Source organism: Camelus bactrianus, chromosome 15, assembly GCF_048773025.1.
Source record: "Camelus bactrianus isolate YW-2024 breed Bactrian camel chromosome 15, ASM4877302v1, whole genome shotgun sequence".
NCBI classification, from domain to species: Eukaryota; Metazoa; Chordata; class Mammalia; order Artiodactyla; family Camelidae; genus Camelus; species Camelus bactrianus.
In genome coordinates this window covers 26,606,599-26,634,297 of record NC_133553.1, presented here as the reverse complement: position 1 = coordinate 26,634,297, position 27,699 = coordinate 26,606,599, and the positions used below count along the sequence as shown (strand labels likewise).

General features: G+C 32.0%; 1 protein-coding gene and 1 non-coding gene across 12 annotated transcripts in view; both read left to right on the top strand.

Annotated features, from left to right (window-relative positions):
• The window catches only part of PUM2 (pumilio RNA binding family member 2), an 83,727-nt gene extending 56,028 nt beyond the window's left edge, over nucleotides 1-27,699 (top strand). For 5 of the 11 annotated variants that reach the window (XM_074341706.1, XM_074341707.1, XM_074341705.1 and 2 more), the window contains 9 exons: nucleotides 1,786-2,022; nucleotides 15,450-15,717; nucleotides 16,743-16,872; nucleotides 18,462-18,596; nucleotides 20,862-20,999; nucleotides 21,610-21,735; nucleotides 21,966-22,087; nucleotides 22,631-22,823; nucleotides 24,427-27,699. In XM_074341706.1, the coding sequence (XP_074197807.1) occupies nucleotides 1,786-2,022; nucleotides 15,450-15,717; nucleotides 16,743-16,872; nucleotides 18,462-18,596; nucleotides 20,862-20,999; nucleotides 21,610-21,735; nucleotides 21,966-22,087; nucleotides 22,631-22,823; nucleotides 24,427-24,558 (1,481 nt within the window). In that variant the 3' untranslated portion in view covers nucleotides 24,559-27,699. The remainder of the gene's footprint in view (nucleotides 1-1,785; nucleotides 2,023-15,449; nucleotides 15,718-16,742; nucleotides 16,873-18,461; nucleotides 18,597-20,861; nucleotides 21,000-21,609; nucleotides 21,736-21,965; nucleotides 22,088-22,630; nucleotides 22,824-24,426) is intronic. The other 6 variants (XM_074341709.1, XM_074341708.1, XM_074341715.1 and 3 more) reach the window with 3 other exon arrangements.
• On the top strand, nucleotides 23,311-23,413 carry LOC123614641 (U6 spliceosomal RNA). Its single transcript, XR_006722087.1, has one exon. It is a non-coding gene; the product is annotated as a U6 spliceosomal RNA (small nuclear RNA).

Sequence of the window (27,699 nt, the reverse complement as noted above, 5' to 3'; positions counted from 1 at the left end):
ATGGTTTCTTTGGTTATTTGCCAGGGGAATGATAATACTGCTTCTCTCATTAGAGAGCTGTTGTCCTTTTCATTGCCAGTTAAATTGTTTTCTTAAATAAATAGGAATTTAAAATGTAGCCATGTTTTAGAAAAATCACTTTGACAGTGTCCTTTTAAATTAGCATAGTTAATGTAGCATACATTGACAATTTTGCCAAAACAAACTTAAGAAGAGTGATTTCTTACAATAGTGCTTATTTTATTTTTTGCTTAAATAATGCATATAGTTACTTAGTATTTCCCTATAACATGATATCTTAAAAAGTAAAAATTTAATAAAACATGATCAGTTTTTCAGAAACCACACCGACTGATTTAAAAGGTTGAATAGTGTTTATATAACATTTTGCTTACTTACAGTAGTGTGAACCTGGTATTTTTCCTTTATAGAATTTTGAATTTGGTAAAAACCAATGTAATTAAGTCTCCTATCCGTATTAGAAGCTTAACTTGGTCTACCCATCATGTGCTCTACTTAATTTTTCTCTTTAATCTGTACCCTTATGACCTGTTTATATAATTGACTTGCAATTAGAAAACCAAGACCTAATAGAAACTTTAAAATTTATCTTGAAAAGAATTACCATATTGGTCCGAATATAGAGCTTATCCTTAAAAAACTTGAAAAAGTTTAAGAAATGTAATGTGAAATTACCTTAGATGTAAAAAGACTTCAGTTTAAAAAGGCTTAGAAACAATAAAGAGCGTACTTGAAAACATGGGCTTTAAGTGAGACTTAATGAATTGGAAGTTTTGAACAGCCCTTTTTAAAATAAATACTTGGTAAAGAATTTGATTACCCAAATATATGTTGATTAACAACCATATCTCGGGTTGCTCTTATGAGCATGCATCGCTACATGGTAATGTGAATCGACCATTCTTTTATGATTTTGTGGAGGAGTACAAAGGAAAAAGAAGGTACAGTAAGGGATGTAAGATAATTATATGCTATATAAGAAAAGAAAAATGATCAGTCTTTACCTAAGTAAGGGGCTCCTGAGGCCAGTAGTAGAATCTTAGAAATAGAAGATCCTGAAGGGTAAGTGAATACATATCTGTAGTGTGATAATGGTAATGAGAACCATTAATTTTCTAAGAGGAAGTTTTATGTTTTCATACATATTTTGTAATTTAGTTGTTGAAAGATAGGGAGAATTTGTAGTGTAAAAAGTACCAAGGAGTAAGCTGCCATCTGTATTTCACAACTGACTAATATTCGGGCCAATATGGACATAAAGGACTATGGTTTGAACACAAGCTGGAAGCCAAATCAAATGTGAATGGTGAGGGAAATGTATTAATATTCTATTTATCAGTATAATCTTTTCTTGGCATTGAGTTGAAGTATAAGAACCTGGTTCCAGAGATTAGGACAGTAGCAAAATTTAACCTGATTGAAGTTTAATCTCTAGCATATCCTAGCAGACAACTTACAATTTCAGGGTTTATAAATCATACCAGGGTATTAAAGCACAATAATCATACGCGTCAGTGGTAAATATGTGTGAAATAATGAACATATGACTGCTCTGTTAAGTATTTGGTTACTTTATTGGGGTGCATTTATACCCTTTTATGATTAATAAGTTAGTATATATAGTTATCACAGTAATTATCTTCTCTATAATGTTTCTAAAAATAATTATTGTGATCACTTCTGTTATTTCCCAGCAAGAGTTGGGGATAGGTTTTATTCAGTTAACACTGTATGTAATTAGGGTTTTTTTTATTTCTTCTTCAGTTGGCAGTTCTGCAAGTAGTAGTGCCACAAGGAGAGAGTCTCTATCTACTAGCTCTGACTTGTACAAAAGATCTAGTAGCAGCCTAGCACCCATAGGGCAACCATTTTACAATAGTCTGGGATTTTCCTCCTCTCCAAGTCCAATAGGCATGCCTCTGCCAAGCCAAACTCCAGGACATTCACTTACGCCACCGCCATCACTTTCATCACATGGATCCTCATCCAGTTTGCATTTAGGTAAAAAAAAAAACCAAAACCCTTTTTATTTGTATGTATACATGTAAGTGTGTTTGTGTGTGTGTTTTATAATATGTGTAAAATATTTAATGTTGGATAAAACATGCCAAATTGCTTTTGCTTTTAGATATTAGCCTTTTGAAAAAGTTCTACTTTTGTGAAAATTCAAAGTGAGGGTCTAATGTACAATAAGGTAAAGACCCCTTTGTATCTTATGTTCCTTTTATGAAATACAGTGGTGTGTTTTTTCTTGTCTGTGCTTTTGATTTGTGTGTTTTAGATCATCTGAAGAGTCAATTATTTATATGTGATAGTGAAGAAAATTCCACAATCAAAAGTTTTTGCACACCAAAAGAAAAATATTAGTCACTTAGTTATTGAACTTTAAATAATTTAGTTTAGTACAATGGTTTTTGCTTTGGCCATTGAATGCCTGGCCATTTTTCCAAAGGGTTATGTCAGAATATATGAATTGAGTATGTTTGTGAGTTAGAGAATCTTATTATGTATGGGTCTGGTCCATTTACTTCTCTTACCTTTGGATATGTTGTTTAAGAAAAAAAATGTTCTAGGCTTGTTGTACCCTCAAAGTTGGAACATTTAGAACTTTGATTTATATCTGTATATTAAAATTACCCACACCCCAAGATTATTGAATTGGTGGTTACCATTTTCCCACTGCAGAAAGTATTTATCCATGTAGTTAACAGTATATTTTAAAGGGTTTTTGGATATCAGAGGCTGTGTATGAATCCCTAACTCCAAAGAAAGTATTTTATTAAAATTTAGATTTTCAGTTTTTGTGATTCTAGTCATTTCCACTAAAATTGAGGGATTCTATTGCTAATTTTTATATGCTTGGAAAGATTGAATCAGCTTGTGATTTTAAAAACAGTATTGCTTTTGTAAGCAGGTATATTATAAGTTAGTGATTATGTGTGACCCCCCCATCATAAAGGTATAGCTGTTTATTCCTAAAGCTCAGTAATAATAATGCCCATTTAACAAAGATATCTTTTACAGTGATCATCATTTAGATTTATGTTGTTACAAAGTGGGCTAGATTTCTTTATTAAAGTCTGGTTCTCCCTCCCCCCCAAAATTCTGGGCCCGTACTCTTTTGGGGGTATTGAATATATACAGCCAATTCATTTATTTGGGTGAGGTCCTAAGATCCACTTTGCAGCACTATTTGTATAAACACAACAGTTTCTAGCCTACTACTTTCTTTTATTTATCATCTTAGTCACAGAAGCTACTCAATTCCTGATTTCTGTTATTTCTGTTCAGACCCATTCCTACCACCCCTCTATAAAACATGCCTTTGAGACTTTGAAATAGACACAAAAAATTGTAACAGAACAAACCTAAGAGTAGACCTTTCATAATAGTTTTGTGTTTTATTTGTTAAGGTTATATTTGTCATGTCCTGTCATTTTTTTCATAGGTAAGTTTCAGATCAGATTTCTGTCAGCTGTTACTGCTTATGTTGTACTTTAGTGCCTCTATAAATGGCATTAATTACTCTGCACAGTTTGCTTAGAAATTGGATTAAAAGTGACTTTTTAGATGTCTCTAATTAAACAGCAATCTAGACATTTTTCTTTAGACTATAAAGAATCCAGCATATAGATGCTTACAGAAGGAATTCTAGTCAGTTATGAGAAGTAATCATCACGTAGATCAGCAGTTCTACATTATATAGCCTGATACTTTGGTACCCATAATTAAATTCCTCAGTTTAGATTCAGTTTGAAATCTGATATTTTAATACTTCTCTGATTGAAATTATTGGTAAATTTTTTTCTTTTGTGATCCCCATTTCTTTTAGCTTTAGTTGTAGTATGACTGGGAATGTTAACAAGGAATAGACCCTGTCAAATTGAAAATAATTCAGTAGATTTTATAAATTTCCTCTTTGTGTAGTGTTCATGAAAATTACCTCTGCTTCGCTATCATATAATTGAATTACAATGTAAGACTTACATGCTCTCTGGTCTAAAAAAAATATTTTAAATTGTATATCCTTGCAGAGGATTTCTTCATGAATCAAGTTATCAGGGCTGCTGATTTATAATACCTATGAAAATGAATTTGTGTAGCCATTTAAAAATAATTTTTCTCAGCTCACGTATTAAGAATATACCATAAAATAGAGATAAATTCTCAGTTTTATTAGAATTCATTGGAATTCATTAGTTCCAGATTATTTTCTTACGAGATTTTTAGGACAAGTAACCATTATAGTTATTGATCAGTCTGGATATCTACATTCTTAAAATACTGGGTGAAGCAGATAGTTTTGTGTTTTTTTTTTTTTTTAAACCACCTCAGCCTTTGGTCATGCTTGCTGCTTGATTCACAGAAAAAATTAATAACAACATTGTGTGCTTCTGGCTTTCCAGCAAAGATGTTTCATTTTATTAAATAGTCATCTTTAAAAAAACAATTACGGCTACAATATCATTATCATAACTTTTAAAATTTATAATTTCTCATTACTGGAATTTCCCTAATTGACTTAAATGTCATTTTTACAGTTGTGTTTTTTGAATCAGGGCCCAAATAAGGTCCAACATTTGTTAGACATATTTTTAATGTGGAACCATTTCCCATCCTCTTCCCCACCCCTTTCCATTTATTTGTTGAAGAAATTTTGTCCTGTTGAATATCCCATATTCCTGACTTTCCTGATTGCTTCCCTATGGTGGTATTTAAAATGCTTATCTATTTGCTGAATTTCCTATAAAATGGAATTAAGTTTAGGGGTTTGATCTGGTTGTTTGCTTTTTTATTTTTGGTAGGATATGGTTCTATATTTCTGTTGCACTATATCAGAAAACATGTGTCTGGTTATTTCCATTGTGAGGTTGTCAGCCAGATCCACCTAACAGCTTAGCAGCCTTCAGTCATCACCTAAATAATTCTTCAGAAATTGCAGAATGGTGATGCTCTAATTCTGTCATTCCTTCTGCATTTATTAGCTGGAATATTTCTGTGAAAAAGAACTTTGATCAATTGTGAGATTACCCTGAGATATGTAGTTCCTATTGGAGTCAGGATAATGCTTGATTTCTTTTCTATTCTTTTCTAACTTTGTGAGTTGATTAATGCCCCAGCAGCTTCTAAAGGTGACTCGTGGAGTTTTTTGCTTTTGTTTTTAAATCTTCATTGTTACCTGTAAATTGATGGATTTTTTTTTTTAAAGTGGTGCTTAAAATACTGATCAGAGAAACAAGTGGAAAAGAATAAGGAAAGAGAATGACTTTATTAGTGGTTTTTATGTTGAAATGGAAACAGCTATATGTCAAATTCTGGGCTTCAGGTTCAGCATTGAATATTAAGTGAATTTTTTTCTCATGTTACTGATTTATAGAGATGGGGGAAAATCTTCTACCTGTAGTTGTAAGATGTTTTTTGTTTGTTTGTTTTTATGATTCTCTGTGCTAGAAGTCAGTGTCTTATTTTGAGGTACTTCACTCCCTGTGTGAAAGAATATTAAGTATGTTTAGGATTATTTTATTCATCTACCTGGAACTGTCTAACTAGTTCTTTCCTTCCTTGTTTCCTTTCTTTCTCTTCTTTGAGTAAACTTTTAAAATACGTTAGTGACTTCTGATTTACTCTAATCTTTACGCTTATGGTAATTAGATTGATACAGAACTTCTTAGGTATAAAGCAGTATTTTGCATTTTTATTAAACTAATAGTTTGACAAACTAATGGCTTCTTCCCTTGTACCTCTTCATTTTTGAATTGGCTTTACTTTTTCTTAAGAAAGAGGTGCTGAAAAATCTAATGTAAGCTTTGAATTCAGTGAATTTAGTTGATTCATAGTTGACTTAGTTTTGAAGAGTCATTAATATCATGTATTCAGCAATCAAATAGCACTTTAATTTGCAGTGGATTAAAAAATTTTATAACCTATCCTCTCTCCTAATTGTAGAAAATGTTACATGCAATGTAGACTGGGTAATACTCACTTTTAGGATTATTTTTCCTGTTTAATAGCTACAGCCGTTGAAATTGCTGACCTCTGGCAGATTTGGTCATGTGCTTCTCTTAGAATGAAATGTTTAAGAATTAAAACAAGCATGGCCAAAATGGTTGTAAGGCTATGTGCAATTTTTCTGAGTCTCTATATGGTCCTTAAAGCAGAAAACAATATAAATTATTTCGAGGTTTTCATTGAAAGTGTCATTATCTTTTAAGTAGTAAGTTCCCTATAATTGAGTAGCATTTGATAGTATTTATAGCACCTTCATATTCATTGTTTCATTTCATCCTAGTTGCTAACATAGACTGGCGGTGATATGCTCATTAAAGGTGAGAAAAATAAAGCATGAGCCCAGGAGGCTTGCCCAAACCAATCAGAACTGAGGCTAGAGCACTGTTCTCACTCCTGATACTATCCTTGCCTTTTCTGTTAGTGCTAGTCTGTAATGAACTGAACAATTTTATGAAGTATATCAATAACAATGTTCTAATCGGCCTTTCAGAAACTAACTCACACTGGTATAGGTTATGTGTTTTTTTAAATGTGTGTATGAGATTACTAGACTTCTAGATTCCTTTCTTTCTCAATTGTGAGATTTATAGAAAGGCTGTTATCTAGACGTTTTTAAAGTCCACATATATTATCTACTCTATGAAGTAAGAATATGTATTACTTATAAGGCAGGTAAGAACAACATTCAGATCTCAACACAGTAATTAGCAGGTTTGCATGGTATAAATGAAAGCACTGCTTCAACCTTTTAGTGTGTCTAAAGTCATTTATTTGTTGATGAGTATGAAATATGTTGTGACAAAATTCTAAAATGATTACTTATGGAAGAATTATTTATATTTCATTTCTGTATAGAAATTTATTAGTCTTCATTCTGATTTGGGGTCACGATGATTAATTTTTTGCCCTTATGTTTTATTCATTATCCTTTAATAACATTATCTGTGACTTTGTGGTTCTAATGACTGAGAATGTTTTCACCAGTTAATTCAGTGACGATAATCTCAGATTTAAGACTAGAAAATACTTGATGATTCGATTCAGTGGTTCAGCAAGTTAGAATTACTTGGAGTGGTTGTTCAAGATACCTAGAATGAGGAGGTGAATAATTTGGAAATATATGACAACAGTTTGTTTGTCACAAAGATTGTGGGGATTCTTTTGAGATTAAGTACCCAGCAGCCAGATGATAAACTTTTCATAATAAAAAACCAATTATCCCACTGAAAATTTCTAGTGGCGCTCAGATGGAGAGACACCTTGAAACAATTCATACTTTACATACGGTGTTACTCCAGTTCACACTAATTTTTAACTCATAATTCCTGGATCCCTAGTATGTTACATGAACCTTTCATCTGTCCCCTATCATCTCCCTAATAACATTTTTTACTACCTACCTCCTTTCCTTCCATTGACCTGAAGTCTGCTTTAAAATATCGCATATTTCAGCTCAAGTGGTAGAGCACGTGCTTAGCATGCACTAGGTCATGGGTTCAATCCCCAGTACCTCCATCAAAATATTGCGTATTTTAAATTTTTGAAAAAAATCTTAAGGGATGAGAGAAAATAGAAAAGCCTGGTCTCTTATTGTATATGTTTTTAAATGCCTTTTCCCCTTGATATGTATTTTGCAAATTGGTGCCTGCCCTTCCTCCCTCCTATCCCCTGTCCCTCTCTCCGTCCCTTCCCCCCTTTTTGGAGTCTTTTATGTCTTTAATTTTGCTGACTATAATTCAGTATATCATTATTTACCGTCATTTCTTTGTTTTCCTTTCTATTCATTGGCCTACCTTTCCTTTACATTTACATTTCATCTCCTCACCCAATTATTTCTGCCTTTTCCTTCTTACTGATAGCAAATAAGTCTTCATGTGCCTTAAAAATTATTTTATTTTTTTAATTGAAGTATAGTCAGTTATAGTGTGTCAGTTTCTGGTGTACAGCGTAATGTCCCAGTCATGCATATATATACATATATTCATTTTCATATTCTTTTTCATTAACGGTTATTGCAAGATATTGAACATAATTCCCTGTGCTATACAGCAGAAATTTTTTATCTAAAAAATAACTCCTAGAATGTAGGCAGATGTGCTTCATGAGAGACCTGTGCTTTATGAGAGATCCAAATAACCTTTAAAAATGAAGGCAGCATGGGTCTCATGGGTGACATTGAAAATTGAATTATATAGTATATGTTGAGAATATTTTTGCATGACACTGTTTCCTTAACCAGGAATCAGTCTGTGGGAAGAAGGGCTGTATGTAAACTATAAAGCACTGACCAAAGTTAAAGAAGGCAAATAAATGAAAGTAAGTACATGTCATGTTTGTGGTTTGAAAGACTGAATATTATAAAGATACCAGCTGTCTTCTAATTGTTGTATAGACTTAGCACACTCTCAGTAAGAACTTTTCAAACTTAAAGAAATTGACAAGCCGATTTATTTAATGTAAATGGAAAAATAGAGCCAAGAACAATTGAGACAATCTTGAAAAACAAAATTAGAGAACTTAATAACTTTGCCAGATGTCAAACTTACTGTAAAACTACCATAACTAAAATTGTGGTATTAGCACAGGGATAGAGAAATAGATTGGTAGAATAGAGGATCCAGAAATAGACCTGCTCCTTTGGTTACCTGATTTGTGGCCATGGTGCCACTCTGGTATATTTGGGAAGGATGGTCTTTTCAGAACTAAGTTGGGCTGGAGCAATTAAATATCCAAGTGGGGAGAAATGAACTTTGACTCCTCTTTCATACTACACACACATACACAAAATTTCATTGTCAAATTAAGTAACTTGCTTTTAGTCATGAAGTTGGTGAGGAACAAAACTTTTGAGCGCAGGTTTACCTGGTTCATTCCACGATGTCACACTGCTTCTCAAAGAGTGGTTTTATTTCTGTGTACTGTCTTTCTGAATAGAGAATCTTTTCCTGTTCCCTAAGTTTAGAATTTTTGTGAATTTCCATAAAATTGTAGCAAAATATAATGTAGTCTTTGGTGACTTGGTGGGAAAGGTGAGGTTGGTTGTTAATATATTGGCATTTTTCACTTGACTTTTGACTTTTAATCTAAATTAAACACTTTTTACTTCAATACTTACTCTTAAAATATTTTATTACTGATTTTTAAATTAAAATTGATCAGATAACTGATCAGATAGGGTATTCTTTAAAAAGAATAGTAATAAGCTTAATTTATACTGAAATTAATCCCTATTTTGCTTATCTCTGTACAGTTTTCTTGGCCTCCATTTAAGAATTTGGGGATCTGACCAGATTTTTTACTTACTAACTTATTCAGCCAATGTCAAATACCTAATATCAGACTCTTCTTGACTGGAGAGACACTGTTGAAAAAAAATCATCCTTACCACCATCAAGTTTGCATTGTTGTGGAGAATACAGACAAGTAAACCAGCAATTTCAATATAATGATTGTAATGCTATTGCTTTATTGCACTTTATTTAATAATTTGATTTTATCGAAACAGTGATTTGATTAGAATTATTTTTTCTTCTTCTTCTTCCTTTTTTTTTTTTTAACCAAACTTACCACAGACTGGATTATATTAAGAGTTGCTTCTGGGTTTATTTTCCCCACTAGATTAGAAACAAGAAAGCCCAGACGTTTCTGCACAACTTTAGAGTTGACCCTTGAACTCAGGTTTGAACTGAATGGGTTCCATTTATATGTGTATTGTTTTCAAAAAATTGGAAAATATTTTGGAGATTTGTGACAGCTTGAAAAAACTTGGGCGAATTATGTAGAAATACTGAAAAAAGTTAGGTATATCATGAATGTGTAAAATTATATTTAGATACACATATAGCATATAAAATGTATTAATCAAAAAAATTTATTAATTGACTATTTATGTTACCAGTAGGCTATTAGTAGTAAAGTTTGGGGGGAGGGGTCAGAAGTTGGACATCTTTTTGGTGGGATCAGTGCCCCTAACCTCCTGCATTGTTCAAGGGTCAAGTGTGTTCAGAACTCAAAAGAAAGTTTGTGTAATTGAATTTGAGTAGTTTTATTTCTTTCTGTTTTATTGATGAATCTACTTTTTGAATACCGGCTACTTTCTTGTTTAAAAAATTATTTTATATCCTACATTGATTTCTACATTAAAGCATTTTTTTGCTGTGTTCAGTCAGTGCGTTCTCTGATCAATGTGTTAGGATCATACTTTGTCGAATACTGCACTTTGAAAGTTTTATGGCAGTTGGGGAGTTTTTATTTTTGCGTGTGTGTGTTTTGATTTGGGATAGGGATAGGTTTTTAGAGTGTCCTCGTGTTCGGTAATCACAGTTATTTTGCACTAAAGATAAAAGATTCATGCAGATTTTGAAATCATAACAAGCCTTTTTGATGAAATAATGGAAATTGACATTGAAGTTCTACAATGAGTAGAGACAGGAATGAGATATAATACTAGTCTGAACTACATAGTTCATATGTTAAAAACTCAGTGTGTTTAAAAACTGTAATGTAATGAATGAGGGAAGATTGTTATGTATCTTCTGTGAAGATTTCCCTTTTACCGTTGTATCTTTTTAAAGTTTAAGCACTAGATGCTAAAAATTAATGTTAATTACTTAATTGCTTTTAGAAAAAAATTTACAAGCAATAGAAATGGAAACAACAGATTTTTATTTTGGTTTGTAGCTTTCATCTAATATTTGCTTACACATTGTCATAAAATGTACAGATTTAAAGTAGCACACTTGACATATTTATGCATTTGCTTTTATATTAGCCTGTTAAAATGATGTCAAAGATTATACTTTTCACTTGAATTATATTAGTTTTTACATCTATTGATGCTTTGGTCTTTTCCCAGTAAAATTTTTGTGTCTTTATGTGGCAAATATATAGTAAAACATTTTGTAGTTTAAAATTTATATGGTTTATTCCCCATGTAACCTCAAGCATATCCCAGACTTCAGAATAGTGTATGGTATTAAACGTTCTTCATGAGGTATAGCAGAGTATAACTGAAAGCTTTAAGTGAATTATTCACATGTAGTAGTTTTTTAAAACCCAACTCAGTCAAGTTATTAGCTGTGCATCCTTGAATAAGGTATTTAGCTTTTCTAAAGCTGTTGTGTCACAAGTAAAATGGAGATAATATCTTCGTCTCATAGAGTAATTAAGATAGCCTTATGTATATTAGAGTTGTAGGACTTCTGTTACAAATTACTACAGCTAAATGGCTTAAAACAAATTTATTGTCTCGCAGTTCTGAAAGCTAGAAGATAAATGTACTAGTAAGTTCAGATTATCCATGGCTATTACAGTCTACTCTGAATGTTGCATATACTTCTTTTGAAAAGCAATCAGAAAAAAAATAATCAACTGTTAAATACTAAGTGGATCAGTTTATGGGCTGGAAGTAACTAAAGGTAATACCTTAAAGTAAAATAGGCCATCCTGTTAGACTTTTTCCAGCTATGTATTCTATATCGTTGGTTCTTTGCCTACTCTAGGTAACTTGTCATCTTTCATTATCATCTTACTATTTCTTGAACTTTCCAGAGCCTTGACTTCTGAAACAGTCTCTGCCTAGTAACCTATATGTAGTTGTACCCTTTTCAGGACCCAGAATCTACTTGGATTACCAATTTTAAAATTAGTAGTTGACAACCTGCTCTAAAATGAAACCATAAATGATGTTGATTCTAATTCATCAGCCTCCAAACTTCTATCAGAATAACCAGATAATTGTTGTTTTAATAAAAACTGTCCACTCAGGGTAATTCAGTAGGTCTTGAGAAAGGCTTGAGAATTACTTTTATGTATTTTAAAGTAAATGAAAGAATAGACAGGTTGAGGAGCTGCCATTCCAGATCACAGGGAGGTGGAAAATAATGAAAAGTGAAAACTTGCCAGGTTTATTTTATACTTTTGATTGTTATTTTTATTTCTCCCCTGTGTCTTTCCCATTATTTTTAAATTGTTTTGATATCTGGTATTTAATAGGGAAGGATTCTAAAACAATAGACTTCTCAAGGAAATTAATGAAAACAAAAAATCGTATTATTTCTGCTAAGATAATTACTAGGTGTTTGCCTTCATTCAGTTGTCATGAATGAACTTAACAACAGATAACTATTGCAAATAACATATAAGGGACAACACGCTACTGTGTAATAGGCTGTGGTCTAATAGTCCTGACTGACTAGCTGCATGCCACATCACTTTTGAACCATAGTGACTTCATCTGTGAAGTTACAGTACAGATCTCCATGTCCCATTTATTCTTATTCAGCTGATTAAAAAGTGATAAATGGTAGGGCGGATGGCAGTGATAAATTGAAGGGATTGTTATCCCTTTAACACATTTGGTACAGAACACATCTGCTTTTAGACAACCAGTAGCAGTGGTATGAATATAGATGACCTATCTGTATGTTTGCTTTTAACTAATTTTGGAATAATTTCAGACTTATGAAGAAGTCATTAACACCAAAACAAACAAAAATTCAGCTTATCCCTCACCCAAATTCTTCAAATATTATTTTACTGAATTTACTTTATAATTCTTTCTCCTTCCTCCCCCTCTCTGCATTTGCTTGCCCCCTCACCCATTTTTTCTTTGATATTTTTAAAAGGAAGTTGCAGGCATAATGTTTCTTACTCAAAAATATATCAGTGTGTGTTTTTCCTGAAAATAAGGATGTTCTTTTATATAACCGCAATTAGTGAAGTCAGGAAATTAACAATGATACAGTACTATCAAATCAACCAACTGTATTCAAATTTTGCCAGTTGTCTCACTGACCTCCTTTATAAGAAAGGTGGGACAGGGGAGGCTGGTGGGCAGAGAGGGAGATTGGGAAGGAAACTGATTGATTTGAGGGCTCAAACGTGACATTGATTTGTCATGACTCTTTACTCTTTAATTTTAAACTATTTCTCAGTCTTTTATGACCTCAACAGTTTTGAAGGATATGGGCCAATTTTGTAAAAATAATCCCTCAATTCCAGGGAGGTTTTGGATGACATGCTTTCAGTATTTAAAAACAACCAAATTTAAAATGTTTAATGTATGTTTTAAATTGGGTTAAATGTTTATTAGTTTGTAAGAAAATGAAGATATCCTGATCCTTTGTGAAATTAAATTTTCAACTTTATAAATGGAAGCACTAATTATAATTGGTCTTCTAGAACTGAAATTCCAAGATTTTTAAAACTCAAGGCAGTTTAGCATGTTTAAATTGTCACAGAGTGCATCAGGAATTTGGTGTATTAGGAGCTGTTAGAATATAATCAAAAAGTACCTAGACAGGGGAGAAATTCCTGTTGGATATTAATAAGACTACTTGTAAGTTACCAAGTAAAACTGACATAGTCATTTTCTGGGGTAAATATGTATTTTGAATTTTGTGTGGAAATTTTTAGTGCATTAAGGATAATGAGGTAGAATTAGGCCTTGTGTTTCAGGGAATGATAAAACAGTGGTACAGAGGTAGTAATAAGAGAGGAAGAAGTGAACAGTTAGGATACTACTAGGAAATTTGTGTGAAAAATGGGTTTGGAATAATGACTTGAAAACTAGGCTGAAGAATATAGAGGCGGTACTCTAGCAGGATATCGTTTTTTTAGTGTAAAGTGACATCATCAAAGTGATGTTTGAATGGGAAGCTATAATTGTTTGTAAAAACAGATTGGAATGATAAGCAGAGCGCCCCTATCCTACAAAAAGCTTAAAGAACTGTTAACTGGAATGGGCTAATGATTATTGTTGTGAACAGTTCATGGAACTATAAATACAAACAAAAATAGGGAACTAGAAGAGTTAATAGTAGTGATGAGATTGAGACAGTATTAAAATACTGAATTCGTTTACTTTTTAGATTTTTTCATATGAGAAGAGAGATAGTTATGTAGACCTGGAATGAACATGAAAATTTGATGTTCATGACTTTGGTGTATAAAATAGCATATTAAAATTACACACTTTTAAGGCAGATTTATAGAACTGGACCTTAGGCAGTTGATACTACATAAAATATTTATGAATACTTAATGAATACCCAAAGTTTGTCAGACAGACATTGTTTTAGACACTAGGTATCTAGCATGTAGGTGAATGTAATTTTATGGTACTTACATTACAAATGGGGCTGAGGATTCAAATAAATAATAAATATGTATAATATAGTTGAATGATGGGAAATTCAATGAAGAAAAATAAAGCTAGGGCAGTGGGGACTGAAAGTAAAAGAGGAATATTCTAATCCACTTCACTCTCCAGGATTATAACTCTTTTATTGCTCCTTGTCCCTGTAACTCTTTTTGGCCTTTGTCCCTGTATCTCTTTTTGGCCTTTAATGCCTCTCTGTAACTATGCACTGACAGTGTGTCCTTGGCATCATCTCTACCCTGTGGCCTGGACTGTACATACAGCACTACTCTAAATAGATGTGATATACAGTATACAGTATATAAAGCTGATGGTGGGTTTTGTTTATCTGAACTGCTAAATCTGCAATTTACAGTTTTCTATATCTTTTTCTTTTTTAAAAGGACACTGTCAAGTACTTTTAAACAGTTATTTGTAATAAGAACAATTACCTACTCGTATTTATTTTTATCAACTGCCCTTTAGTTTTCTTCTTTGACATGGGATATGTTAGAGACTTTTTATTTGTTTTAAGTGATCAATATTAAAGCTCTAGGAGTAATAGATAATGTTTACTGCTGCTATTTCATGTCTGTAAAACAGTATTTTTATGGAGAATATTTTGTAAATAAAATTTTTTTAAAATAGTGTGTAATTTGGATTTATTATCTGATATTGTGGGGTTTTTGAGTGTGGAATTTAATTAGTGGATTAACTAAGAAATTATTTTTCTTTATATAGAAGTATATATGACTTAATGAATTTTTATATATTCTGAAAAAGTACAGATTTAGCCCTTGATGTTTCATTAACACTATGAATAATGTTTCAGTCAGACTTAATTTAGTGACTTAAAATCTGAGTTTGCTAGCTATTTGTAACTTGCTTGTTAATGTAACTGAAAATTTTGTTGGTGGTTTAAGTATTCTGGTATTGATACTAGTATGTATGACATTAGTTGTTATAATTATGCTTTAAACTAAGCTTCCAAGAACAAATACAGGTTGTGTATGACATTAGATGTTTTTAAACTGTCGGGAACAAATACAGGTTTATTTTTCTCATATTTTCTTGTCTCAGCTCCCCATATATTATAATCACACACATTAAATAAGTAAATGTGTGAGATTTGCTCTTCAACTTTAATTTCCTGTTATACCACGTAGGAATTATTGGGGTGAATATTTCTTTATTGACTGACTTTTTAGTTTTTAAGTGACTTTAATCTGAAGAATGACTTTGTGAAAAATATTTGCTGACCACAGCTGCTTTGTTGTAGGAGGACTGACAAATGGTAGTGGTCGATATATCTCTGCAGCACCTGGAGCAGAAGCAAAATATCGAAGTGCTTCAAGCACTTCCAGTCTATTTAGCTCCAGCAGCCAGCTCTTTCCTCCTTCTCGGCTTCGGTATAATAGGTCTGATATTATGCCTTCTGGCCGAAGTAGATTATTGGAAGATTTCAGAAACAACCGCTTCCCAAACCTTCAACTTAGAGACTTGATTGGACACATAGTTGAGTTTTCTCAAGACCAGCATGGTTCTAGGTAGGTGATTATGATTTATGATACTTTCCACTGCATTTTTGCTTTGAAAGAGCTAAAATTTTTCTTGACTGGAATTATTTAAACGATGTAAGAGTTGGAGTCTTAAAAAATAAATACCCAATATGGACTTTTCTTTCATATTAGGATAAATTATAAAAATACAGGTTTTGGATTTATTTTTATGGTTCTTCAGTTTTCTGTAACAAAAATGTAGCAGTGCCTCTTTACTGGATTATTTTTATACAAAGTTAAATGCTTTGTATTCTCTGTAGATTTATATTCAGTGTGACTTGACTTAAAACGTTTGACTTTTGTTATAGGAGAATTTAGTGCCTTTTTACATTAAACATAATTATGTGTACTGTAATACTTCTTGAGGTACATGTGAATTGATGTTTTCAAGATAGCACTGAAAGGAAAATAGTAAAATTCTAACACATTTATTAAATTTGAGGTGCCTTTTTATAGTTTTAAGGTAAATTTAAAATTTTTTTTTAATAGTTTTTTATTAGATAGCTATGTACAAATTTTATCTCCCTATAGTTGCAAGTTCCTTAAGGGTAGCAAATGAAACTTTTTATCATTTACAGTGACTAGCATAGCTAAGAATTAAGTTGTGTTTGATGAATTTTATTTCTAAGGATTTCTTTTATGTTCTAAAAATATATACTTAATAATAATGTAATTAGGAAAATAAATAACCAGTAATATCTTTGTAGGTTTTTTTAAGTTAGTGCAACCAGAACTAACTTAAAAAGGGTTAAGCCGTCTTTATATCCAGATTTTTTTGCCAGTCTAACTAGGAGTTATTTTAAATTAAGGTGTTAACAAAGAAATACTTCATAACTTTTGTTCTTTTTATTTTAAATTGGCTGTTTATAGTATAAAATGTGTTAGTACTATTTCTGGAAATGATTTTATCTGTGTGTCTATATGTAAAGGTGTCTAATACTCAAGTCAGATACAGATTTTGCAGGAGCTTGTTTTGAATATATTGTCATGGCATTACAATTTTTCCCACATAGATTTATACAGCAGAAGTTAGAGAGAGCTACTCCAGCTGAGCGACAGATGGTATTTAATGAAATTCTACAAGCAGCCTATCAATTAATGACGGATGTTTTTGGCAACTATGTTATACAGAAGTTTTTTGAGGTAAGCACACGGACATGTTTGTATATTCATTCAACTATATGCTTAATTGCTTAGAAAAAGCTATGAAACTTGAGTGAGTAATTTTTGTATAAAAATGTATGAGCTTGGAAGAAAATATTTACAGATTATATATCTGATAAAAGATTTTTATATCCAGAATATATGAAGAACTCCTAAAACTCAACAACAAAATGTCAAAGAAAAAATGGACAAAGGACTCAAGTAGACATTTCTCCATACAAGATATCCAAATGTGCAGTAAGCACACAGAAAGGTCAACACCCTCAGTCATTAGGGAATGCAAATCAAAACCACAATGAGATTCTACTTTACATCTATTAGGATGGCTATAATTTTTAAAATAGAAAATAAAGATGGAGGGTTGGAGAAATTGGAACCCTTGTACATTGTTGGTGGGAGTGTAAAATGCAACCACTGTGGAAAACGTTTGGTAGTTCCTCAAAAAACTAAACAAAATTACTGTATAATCTAACAGTTCCACTCTAGGTATGTACCCAAAAAGATTGAAGACAAGGACTTATACATTATGTTTGTTTCAGCGTTATTCACAATAGCCAAAAGGGGGAAACCACCCAAATACTCAATAGATGAATGGATAAACAAAATGTGGTATATACGTAAAATAGATATTGTTCAGCCATAAGAAAGAATGAAGCTTTGATGCATGCTGCACATAGATGAAGCGAAGTGAAATAAGCCAGATACAAAAGGATGAACATTATAGAGTTCCATTTATATGAAATGTCTAGAATAGGCAAATTCATAGGGACATAAGTAGACTAGGGCTTACAGTAGACTGGTTAGGGTAAGAGAAGGAATAGGGAGTTAGTTATTGCTTAATGCATATAGTGTTTCTCTTTGGGACAGTGGAAAAGATTTGGAATCAGATTGTGGTGATAATTGCACATCATGTGAATATAGTGAGTGTCACTGAAAAAAAATGGTTAATTGACATGATTAAAATGACATATTTTATTATATTTTTTAATATATGGGCCTTCTTTAAATGAGAAGTTTAATGTTAATCCTGATTAATATTTGAAATATATTTGAAAATATAAAACTTTGGAGGTACATCTTATGTGAAGCAATTAATGAATAGTAGTACAGTCATTTGGATTTGTTTAGGTGTCATTTGTTTTATAATTTAGCCAATTGTTTATAGCTAAACATCTGTTTTGTAGCTTGACTTAACGAAGGTTTATTCCACAATCAGTGCATAGCTGAGAATTATCTGGTCTGAATGTATGGCTCAGAAATTCATTGTATCAAAGATGAAGGGGGGGTTGTTTGAAATGAAGATGTTTACTTTAGAAGAGTAACAAGTGGTTAATATATTAGCAAATAGGAAATAGTAGGTAGAATGACTTACCCCCAAAAAAGTAATGCAGTTATTTCAAGCATCTCTGGGTCGTCTGTCTTAATCAGCTTTTACCTAAATGCCTCCTTCCTACATGCTTGCCAGATGTGGTATTTTAAAAATAGATTCAGTAGACTGCAAACAGTGGGTTATTCAGGTTTAACAAAGTAATGTTATGGTCACTTTTTATTAATTTTTTTTCTGTCAGTTTGGGAGTTTGGATCAAAAATTAGCCCTGGCTACTCGCATTCGTGGTCATGTTCTGCCCTTAGCGTTGCAGATGTATGGTTGCCGAGTGATTCAGAAAGCACTTGAGTCTATTTCATCTGACCAGCAGGTAATTGTAAGTTAAGACAAAATTTTTGTATTATTTTATTCAGTTTTTGAATTATTACTTTATCTTACAGTAATAATCTTGGAGTAAAATGTTAAATGCTTCCACAGTTAGACTGAAATTTTTTTTAGGTGTCTTAAACCGTATATTGTTAATTGAAAGTTATACACCAGATCTTTGATCTGTCCTCTATTCATTTTCTTCAACTTTTTATCTTTACATGAAAATATTTGAGTACCTACTGTGTGTCAAGCAGAGTAGTACTCGATGGTGAGTGTTTCTGCTGTCACTTTTACTTACTTGATTTTCTGTAGTATCAGGAATATACTTTACTATTTCCAGTGTTTATTTTGATTGTACTTACAGTTCTGTTCTGAGAATGAAATTTTAAAAATGAATTGTATTCCTGTGTGTCACTTAAAAATGTATATAAAGTTTTAAAATTTTCAGTCAACAGGTAAAGTAGCCTAAAAATCCTCTTAACAAGATTTACAATTCTAAGAGGAAAGAGAGTACATATAAATTAAATGGGAAATAGACCATGTTCCTGGATGGAAAGTTCTAAATATTTTAAATTTTAAAAGGATTAATGCAATTCCAGTTATGATGAGAGTATTCTTGTAAATGATCAAAATAGATTTTTTTAAGTATTTTGAATAGAGAAGAATATTAAGGAGAGTAGGGCATGAGGATAAATGCTAATCCACTAGATTTTTTTATAATGAACTGTGAAGTATCACTGATTAGTTAGTATGGTTCATGTATGAGATAAAAAGTCTCTCAAAATGAAATTCTTAACCCCAAATAGATACTATTTTGTATATAACTGGTTTATGTATTACAATGAAATATAATAACAGTAAAGAAAATAATTATTTCTTAAAATGTGTTGGTAATTAGTAAATTTGGAAAGAGAATGGTTTTGACTCTCACCCTATATACATTCAATAAAATAAATTCCAGAATTAAAAACAATGTATATGGATGGATGGATATTTATGTGTGTATGTGTATGCATTAATCACAGCAGTGGACATCTGTGAGAAAATTGCATTATTCCTCTGGGTTTTAGAGTAATTGAAGATATGTCACAGTGGAGAAAGATCAACAATTTGATTATATAGATGCTTAGAACTTCTCTGCTCTGAAGTCTCAAACCGGTGTAAACACTTTAAAGATATTTTAAATGTCTTTAATATTTGAAAATATAAAGCATTGGGAGTAAGTTTTAGATGAACCAGTTCATGGATAACAGTATTACATTCTCTGTTTAGACTCTTAAGTACATTTGATTTTGTAATTTAGTCCATATTTAGTTTATAACTAAACATCTGTACAATATCTTGACATAAAGGATTCCTCTACAGTTATGTCAGAATATAGTTGTGGGTTCTTTGAGTGAGAGAGATTTTAAGATTTTAAGAGATTGTAAGAGACTTTACACTGTGTGTACTCCATTTCTTCTATTTCCTATTGCATTGATAAGGCACACATTATTGTGTGGTTACCTATATTTTTCCCTAAAGACTAAAATATTTATTTAATGAAGTCTTACAAATTTATGAGAATAAAATACTAAGATTGTTAGTTAAAAGAAAATGCAGTTAGTATATAAACCTTACTGTAAATAAGTTTAACCTTATTAGTTATCAAATATAAATTGAAAGAGGTGATTTTTGCCCATCAAGTGAGCAAAATCTCCTGAGAATCTCCCTGAAGAAGGTTATCAGATGATAAAGAACTTGATTCAATATAGCTTTACTTTGTCATAAGATTATTAAAAAGAAGAAGTAAAAATGCTCAACAATAATTTCTCCTTAAAACTGAGATATTATCACATAGTCCATAAGTGCTCAATTCCTTACTCTTTTTCGTACACTTGATAAATTCAGGCAGCCGTCCAAAATGATTATTTGAGGGGAGGAATATGCTAAGTAGAGAAAAAATGTAGAATTCTGAAATCATTGTATTAGTTGTCAGCTGTGAAAGATTCCTGGAAGATGTACACAATGAAGATAGTAGTTTAAATATGGCAAATTGAGCATCACTAGGTTATATTTCAGCAGGTATCCTTTACATTATAAGCATGTAAAATGTTTTAATAATTCTCACCTTCAGTGGTTTCTGCTTATTACATTGAGAGGTGGGGTGCGAATTTTAAACTTTGATATATAAAAAATTGCAAACAAAATTTTGGGTATACTTTCATTCCCATCTGAGGATTTTTCTTTTATGTTGTTTGGTGAGGTAGTTTAAATGTCTTCTTCTTTGCAGAGTGAAATGGTAAAGGAGCTAGATGGTCATGTACTCAAATGTGTGAAAGATCAGAATGGAAACCATGTTGTACAAAAATGTATTGAATGTGTTCAGCCACAGTCTCTCCAGTTCATCATTGATGCTTTCAAAGGACAAGTAAGACTGGTTTTTGTCTTCTTATTAAAATTCATAAGTCACAAGATAATTAATAGTCTTATGCAAAAATAGGAGACAAAATAATGTGCATTAAATATCTGTTGTTTTCGTAGAGTGAGTCAATAGATAGCTTCATTTTTTGCAGCTGAAAAGATGTAAAAATATGAGTTTAATTATATTACTTTTAAGAAGAAAAGATAACCACTATTAGAATTGTAAACTCAACGGTGTTTTCCAAACTTCTGGGAGAGGGAGAAGAGGGAAGACTCAAGACTGTATAATAAAAGACAGAAAGTAAATATCAATTAATAACTACTACATAATAATTAATAGCTTCTGATTACATCATGTACTACCCCGCAGTCCATTCCTTCCCATTATTACATGCCCTCACGTTCTGATTAGGTTCCTTTTGATCAAATATCTGTTAGCTTCTAAATTGAATACTTCCCAGTCTTTCCAACATGATGGTTGTCATATTAAATGTGAATTCTTCATCCTTCTACTTCTATTTTAAATTAATTCAATATGTTATCAAAAACCTGTCTGCTTCTTAGAATATTCCAGAAATGTCACAGAATGGAAATTTATTTCTTCTAATTGTTTTAAGGTGTTTGTACTTTCAACACATCCTTATGGCTGTAGAGTAATCCAGCGCATCCTAGAGCATTGCACTGCAGAACAGACCTTACCTATCTTAGAAGAACTTCACCAACATACAGAGCAGTTGGTACAGGTATAAACTCCCTAATATTTTTAAATGTTTATATATTTTTGAAAATGGTTCTGTTTTTTTCAAGGAAATACAGTTTATTATTAACACACTATAGAAACACAGTGAAACAAAAGCCTGTTATATTCTCCTGACTCTACTGTTGGATTTTTAGAAAAATGATTAACATCTTAAAGAATTATTATTCTTAAGGAATGACTTAAGGAAAATAATTTTTAAATATCTACACTTAGGATCAGTATGGCAATTATGTTATTCAGCATGTATTGGAACACGGTCGACCTGAAGACAAGAGCAAAATTGTTTCTGAAATCAGAGGAAAGGTCCTAGCCCTGAGTCAACACAAATTTGCCAGGTATTGCATTATTTTCTAATTCCAAGGGTCAGTTCTTTTAAATGTCTGGCTTTTATTAGCACAGAAATGAATACAATACAGCACTGGAATATAATTGGTCTTTTTCTTTTTTAGTAAAGGCAGAAAGTACATATAAAATTTTGCTTTTGTTCTTAAAGAATCTACATGACAAACTGGTTTGCCCACATAAATTTTGAAATCTGTATTTGGAAAATTATTTGTCCCCAAGATCTGTGAGTAAATGCAAATGTAATTTACTTATTTCATGTTCATGAAAACCTCAGGCCTTATTAGTGACTTAGTTTCCCCTTTTGAATTATAGTTTAGTTTTAATTATAATTTTAAGAGGCCTATAATTAAACTTGTAGATGTCCAATATGAGTTCTTCCATGATACTAATTTCTGTTTTCAAAGTAATTTTTAAAGAGAATGCTATTTTGACTCTTCTGTCTTACTCATTGATCAAGTTCTTTTAAAAGCCAAGGAAATTTTGCTGTAAAAAATAACAAAAAATATTTTTATGTATGTACTTCAATTTTTTAGCAATGTAGTAGAAAAGTGTGTTACTCATGCCTCCCGTGCTGAGAGAGCTTTATTGATTGATGAAGTTTGCTGCCAGAATGATGGTCCTCACAGTGCCTTATACACCATGATGAAGGACCAGTATGCCAATTATGTAGTTCAGAAGATGATCGACATGGCTGAACCTGCTCAGAGAAAGATAATCATGCACAAGGTAATACAGTTTATAGTAGTTAAAATTAATGATTCAATTTGTGTGACTTTAGGCTGCTTAACTTCCCTAGGCTTTAATTTCCTCATATATGTTACAACTGGAGAAAAAAGTCTAAAATCAGTGGAAAACCTTTGGCAGATATATAGATACAGTATACCCTTTTATTAAATTCTTAAGGTAATGTACTCAGTAAAGTCACATTAGTATCTCATCTGTTTACCTACCTTTAGCATTGTTTTTCCCTTCACTATATTATTTAGGTATATTTGATTTGCCATAATACATTGTTACATTGGTTGAACATTGATTTTAAAATCTAATTAGATTTTCTGACTAACCTAATAAAGAGAAAATTTATGTTGACTTGATTGGGTTTTTTTTTTTCTTTAAATCAGTTTAGCTGTTTTCTCTCTCTAGCCTCCTAGAATCTATTGATTAAGAAATGATTAATTTCCATAGGAAAATTTACTGTTAAAAAGAACACTGGGTGCTCGCTTCGGCAGCACATATACTAAAATTGGAACGATACAGAGATTAGCATAGCCCTGTGCAAGGATGACATGCAAATTCGTAAAGCGTTCCATATTTTAAAAAGAACACTGGAAGAAATCTTTACTCTTAATCTTTTTGTTTCTCATTCTTAATATTTCTCTAAATTTATTCATTTAAGAAACGGGGGACTAAGTACATAACCTCTGTAGACCTCTCTTCATATAGAGAAGAGGATAATTTCAAGATCACAAAAGAATTTTTGGCCTCCTTATTTTCTGTGTTGTTCAAAATTTAATATTTCTGCTTAAAAATATATATGACATTTTTTCAGTGTTATTTTTAACAACTACATTATTTACTTAACCAGTATTATTTATGACATTTGGATTATTTATTTTTAATAACTATTATAAGCAGTGCTTTATATGAGTATCTTTGCATAATTGTTTTGTAGGATAAATCCCTAGATGTGGAATTGCTGGCACAAAGTATGTGAACGTGTTACATTTAAATAGATTCTGCCAAGTTACTTTCAAAAAATCTTATACAGGTTTGCACATCTATCTATCCAGTATTTTAGAAGAGTGCCTGTTTCACCATTATCTCATCAATACCAGTTATTATTATTTATAAAATCTTTGCCAGTCTGGATGGAAAGATAATGATATGATTCTTCTCATTTGCATTTTTAAAACTTTTAGTAAAATATTGAACATCTTAAATATATTAGCTGTCACACATCTGGTTGCTTGTTCATGTCTTTTGCTCCATTTTGTATTGAGTTTTTGTCCAGAGTTATAGAATCCTGCCCTCCTAAACTTTATAAGAATGCTCACTGGTGATACTTCTCTCCTATGTTTAGAGTCCCTCTGCTATTTGCATGTGTAATAGCTTATAGAAGTGGTGGTTTGTTTATTCATTGAACAAATTTGAGAGTAGAAGTTTGGAGAGATTGAGTGGATCAGAACTGCTTATGCAAACAACTTTCTTTGGACTTGAATTTTAAAATTCCAATTATTCTCCTAAATCGCCCAGATTTCGAGGCACTTTTTTAAGAAATCAGAAACTAAAATTAAACTTAGATTTTCTAAGCAGGTTGTTTGTTTTTCAGATTCGACCTCACATTACTACTTTGCGCAAATACACATATGGAAAGCATATATTGGCCAAGTTGGAAAAATATTATTTGAAAAATAGCCCAGATCTAGGGCCTATTGGAGGACCACCAAATGGAATGCTGTAAAGGAAAAAGAAGAGAAGATGATGTAGCCATGTGAGAAGAACGTTTCTTTTGTGAATTATCAAAACACAACTCAGCTATGAATCTTCAAATTTTTTTTAAAGCAAAACTATTTATTGACTTTATTCATCCATTTGTAAATTTTTTAAGGTTCTTGTGTATATTTGGGGGGTGGGGGTGGTGAGTTATAAATTATATTCAACCCTGAGTGGAGACCTATCAGATTGGATTGCTGGCAAAGCACAGAATGCCTGTATATGATGTAACTGTATCAAAAAATGCTGTCACATATTTTGTAAATTTTTACCTTGTAAAGTCACAAAAATAGTTTTTAAAGGAAAAAGTACAGTATTCTTTTAATAAACTGGCTTGCAGTCTGGTAGGTCTACGGACCCCATAGCACAACAGGTTTATAGAGATGTACATAGAAATATAGTCCTTATTTTTTTTTTGTCCTTTGTGTGAAGCCTTTTATAACAGATTAACAATCAACTGCATAAATATTATTAATATTTTAAAAAGAAAGTTAAGTTGTATTTTGGTAATTCACAAATTATCATGCAAATAAAAACTCGACAAGTAAGACAAATGATTTGAGATGAAAAGAACTTAACATTACTTACATTGGATGTGGTTTTAATACAAATACTGCCCTAAAACGTCTCTGGCAATGTACAGAATTATTGTATATATCTACACATGTAATTGTTGTAAGAGGTCGAAAAAACAGAATCATGGTGACACTTCCATCCAGTTAAGTGCACTAAACGAAAAGTTAAGTCCTATTTTAACTTTTCGGTTTGGTTTGTGGTGAGAAAGAGTGGAGATTTGTGTATTGTTTTTGCTTATAGAATTACAAGGACGTGTTGAGGAAGTGTTGAGCTTTATTTTGCTTTTTCATAGTAGATTCAGTAAGTAGGAACCAGATAGAGGTGAAAGGGGGCCACTGAAAAGTGAATTTGATAGCTCAACATTTAAGCATGATTACATATTCAGATAGCTTTTTTTGCTTCCTATAAATATATGCATTGTGTGTGTAGTGATAGATGTAAGTTTACACTTTGAAAGCAAATCTGTTTCAATGTTTATTATAAAAGCTTTGCTAATTTAGTAGTGATGCTTTCTTTGGTTGTACAGGTGTACATTTGTAAACCTTCATGCTGTAAATGAAATTTGTTTTATCTCTTTGGGAAACATTTGCATTTTAGTGTACATTTATGTCCCTGCCCTCTGACCTGGCATAAAGTGTTGTATAATGTAAATTTATTTCTCCAAATTGAGAGTGATTTTTTAAAAAATTTTTTATCTTTATATGGTTTCAGAAGTATGAACCAGCTTTCTTTTTATTATTGTGAAAAATTTTGTTTTATAACATAGTTGTTGACTCTGTTAATATGGACATGCTAGGATTTGGATCACTTTCAAGAAGTCAGGGTATTGTGCATAATAGAAAGTATTGGACTGAGATATTTGGTTACCATGGAGGCCAATGCTTTTTCCATCTTATTAAATGTGATGTAACTTTTTTCTTTGTACAGAAGAGTACTGTATTTTTGAATAGCCTACTCCCAAGTAATAGCAAATCTGTATGATAACATTTTTTTCTCTGGACATAAGACATAACAGTAACATGATGTACATTTACAAGCGGCCTTATGTACATTTCCCAACAATCTTTTTAAGGCAAAATTGTGACCATATGTGTATAATTAAAATCGTTTTTAATCCTTTGCCTATGAAAATATTTTGGAAAAAAACTTGCTTTGTATATTCAGTTTCTGAAAGATAAAGAAAGTGCTTTGTATTTTGTTGAAGTCAGTATTTTGTATAAAACATTTATGTTGACCCACTTATGTTTAGTGCTGAAAACTAATGAACCATGCTGTCTCTCTCAATTGAACATGTAAGGGAATTTTTATTAGAAGTCTGCAGAAGAAAAGCAATCTTCTGAGCACAATATTGAATATAAAGGTTTTTTTCACTTAGCTGTTCATATCATGAACCTAAAAATAACGGCATGAAGTTTGGGGTGCCAGGCATAGTTTTTCATGTTTGATGTTGAGTTATTCTAGTTTTCTAACCCAACATTCCATGTTGAGGCCATTAAATTCAACCACTTGTCACTATCCCTTCTCATAGTCACGCTGGTTCATCAGCATGTCCCAGTCACAGTGACAGTGCTTTTTTCTCTCCATACAGAGCTGCTCCCTTTCACGCTTTCCCACTTTGTGTCACCAGCCTCAGAGTGTCTTAGCCCTGTGTTGAACTTTTGTTCCCAGTATCAGCTCATGGTTTCAGGATCAAAGTTGTCCTTCTTGGAGATTGGTAGTGACTTTCCTGGATTTGCACAGTTGAATTCCGGGTTTTCCTTTATCCCTGTTGTCTGTTCACACAGGCAGTTATTTCTGCAAATTAGGAAGTCCTAGAGATCAGCACCTTGGGAAACGGAACCATCGTCTTGGGGTTCTGATCTTCCCATGTATCCCAATGTTGACAACCCAATCTTCTCAATGCTTTGGGGCCTGTTCTAGAAGAATGTTTGTTCTAGAAACTTTATGGTCTGCCATTTTTGGTGCCCATCTCTCTGATTCCACCTTTTAGTATGTTGGCGTGGAGTTTTGGTAAAATCTGAAAATAACATTTAAGAATAAAGAAACAATTAGGCGGAGCCACTTGGGCTTTACTCTTGGGTGTCTCCTTTTGATATGGATTGTTTCTGGACCAGTTTGTCTAAGTCCTGGCTCTTATTGGTTCATATGAAATAATGTTATCTTCACTTCTTTGTATATTATGTATAAATTAGGAAATGAAAAATGTGTGAATAACATTGTATGAAATAAACCTCGTCTCGTGTTTTTCTCTAGATAAAATACCCCTCTGTACCTCAATTACAATTTACATTGATCATTCAAGTTTTCTCTGATTTAAGGAAAACAAAAATGTCTATCACATGGATGCTAGTCTGGGGCCACTGATTATGCTGATGGTGTTTATCTTATCTTTTTAATAGTCATGATCTGTCTAATTACATAGAGTGATTACACACCTCATATGATGAAACTTTAAGCCTGTTTCCTTACTGATGCAATGATGCTTCTTCAGAGTTGTTTTTGAGGATTAAATTAAATCACATATTGAAACACC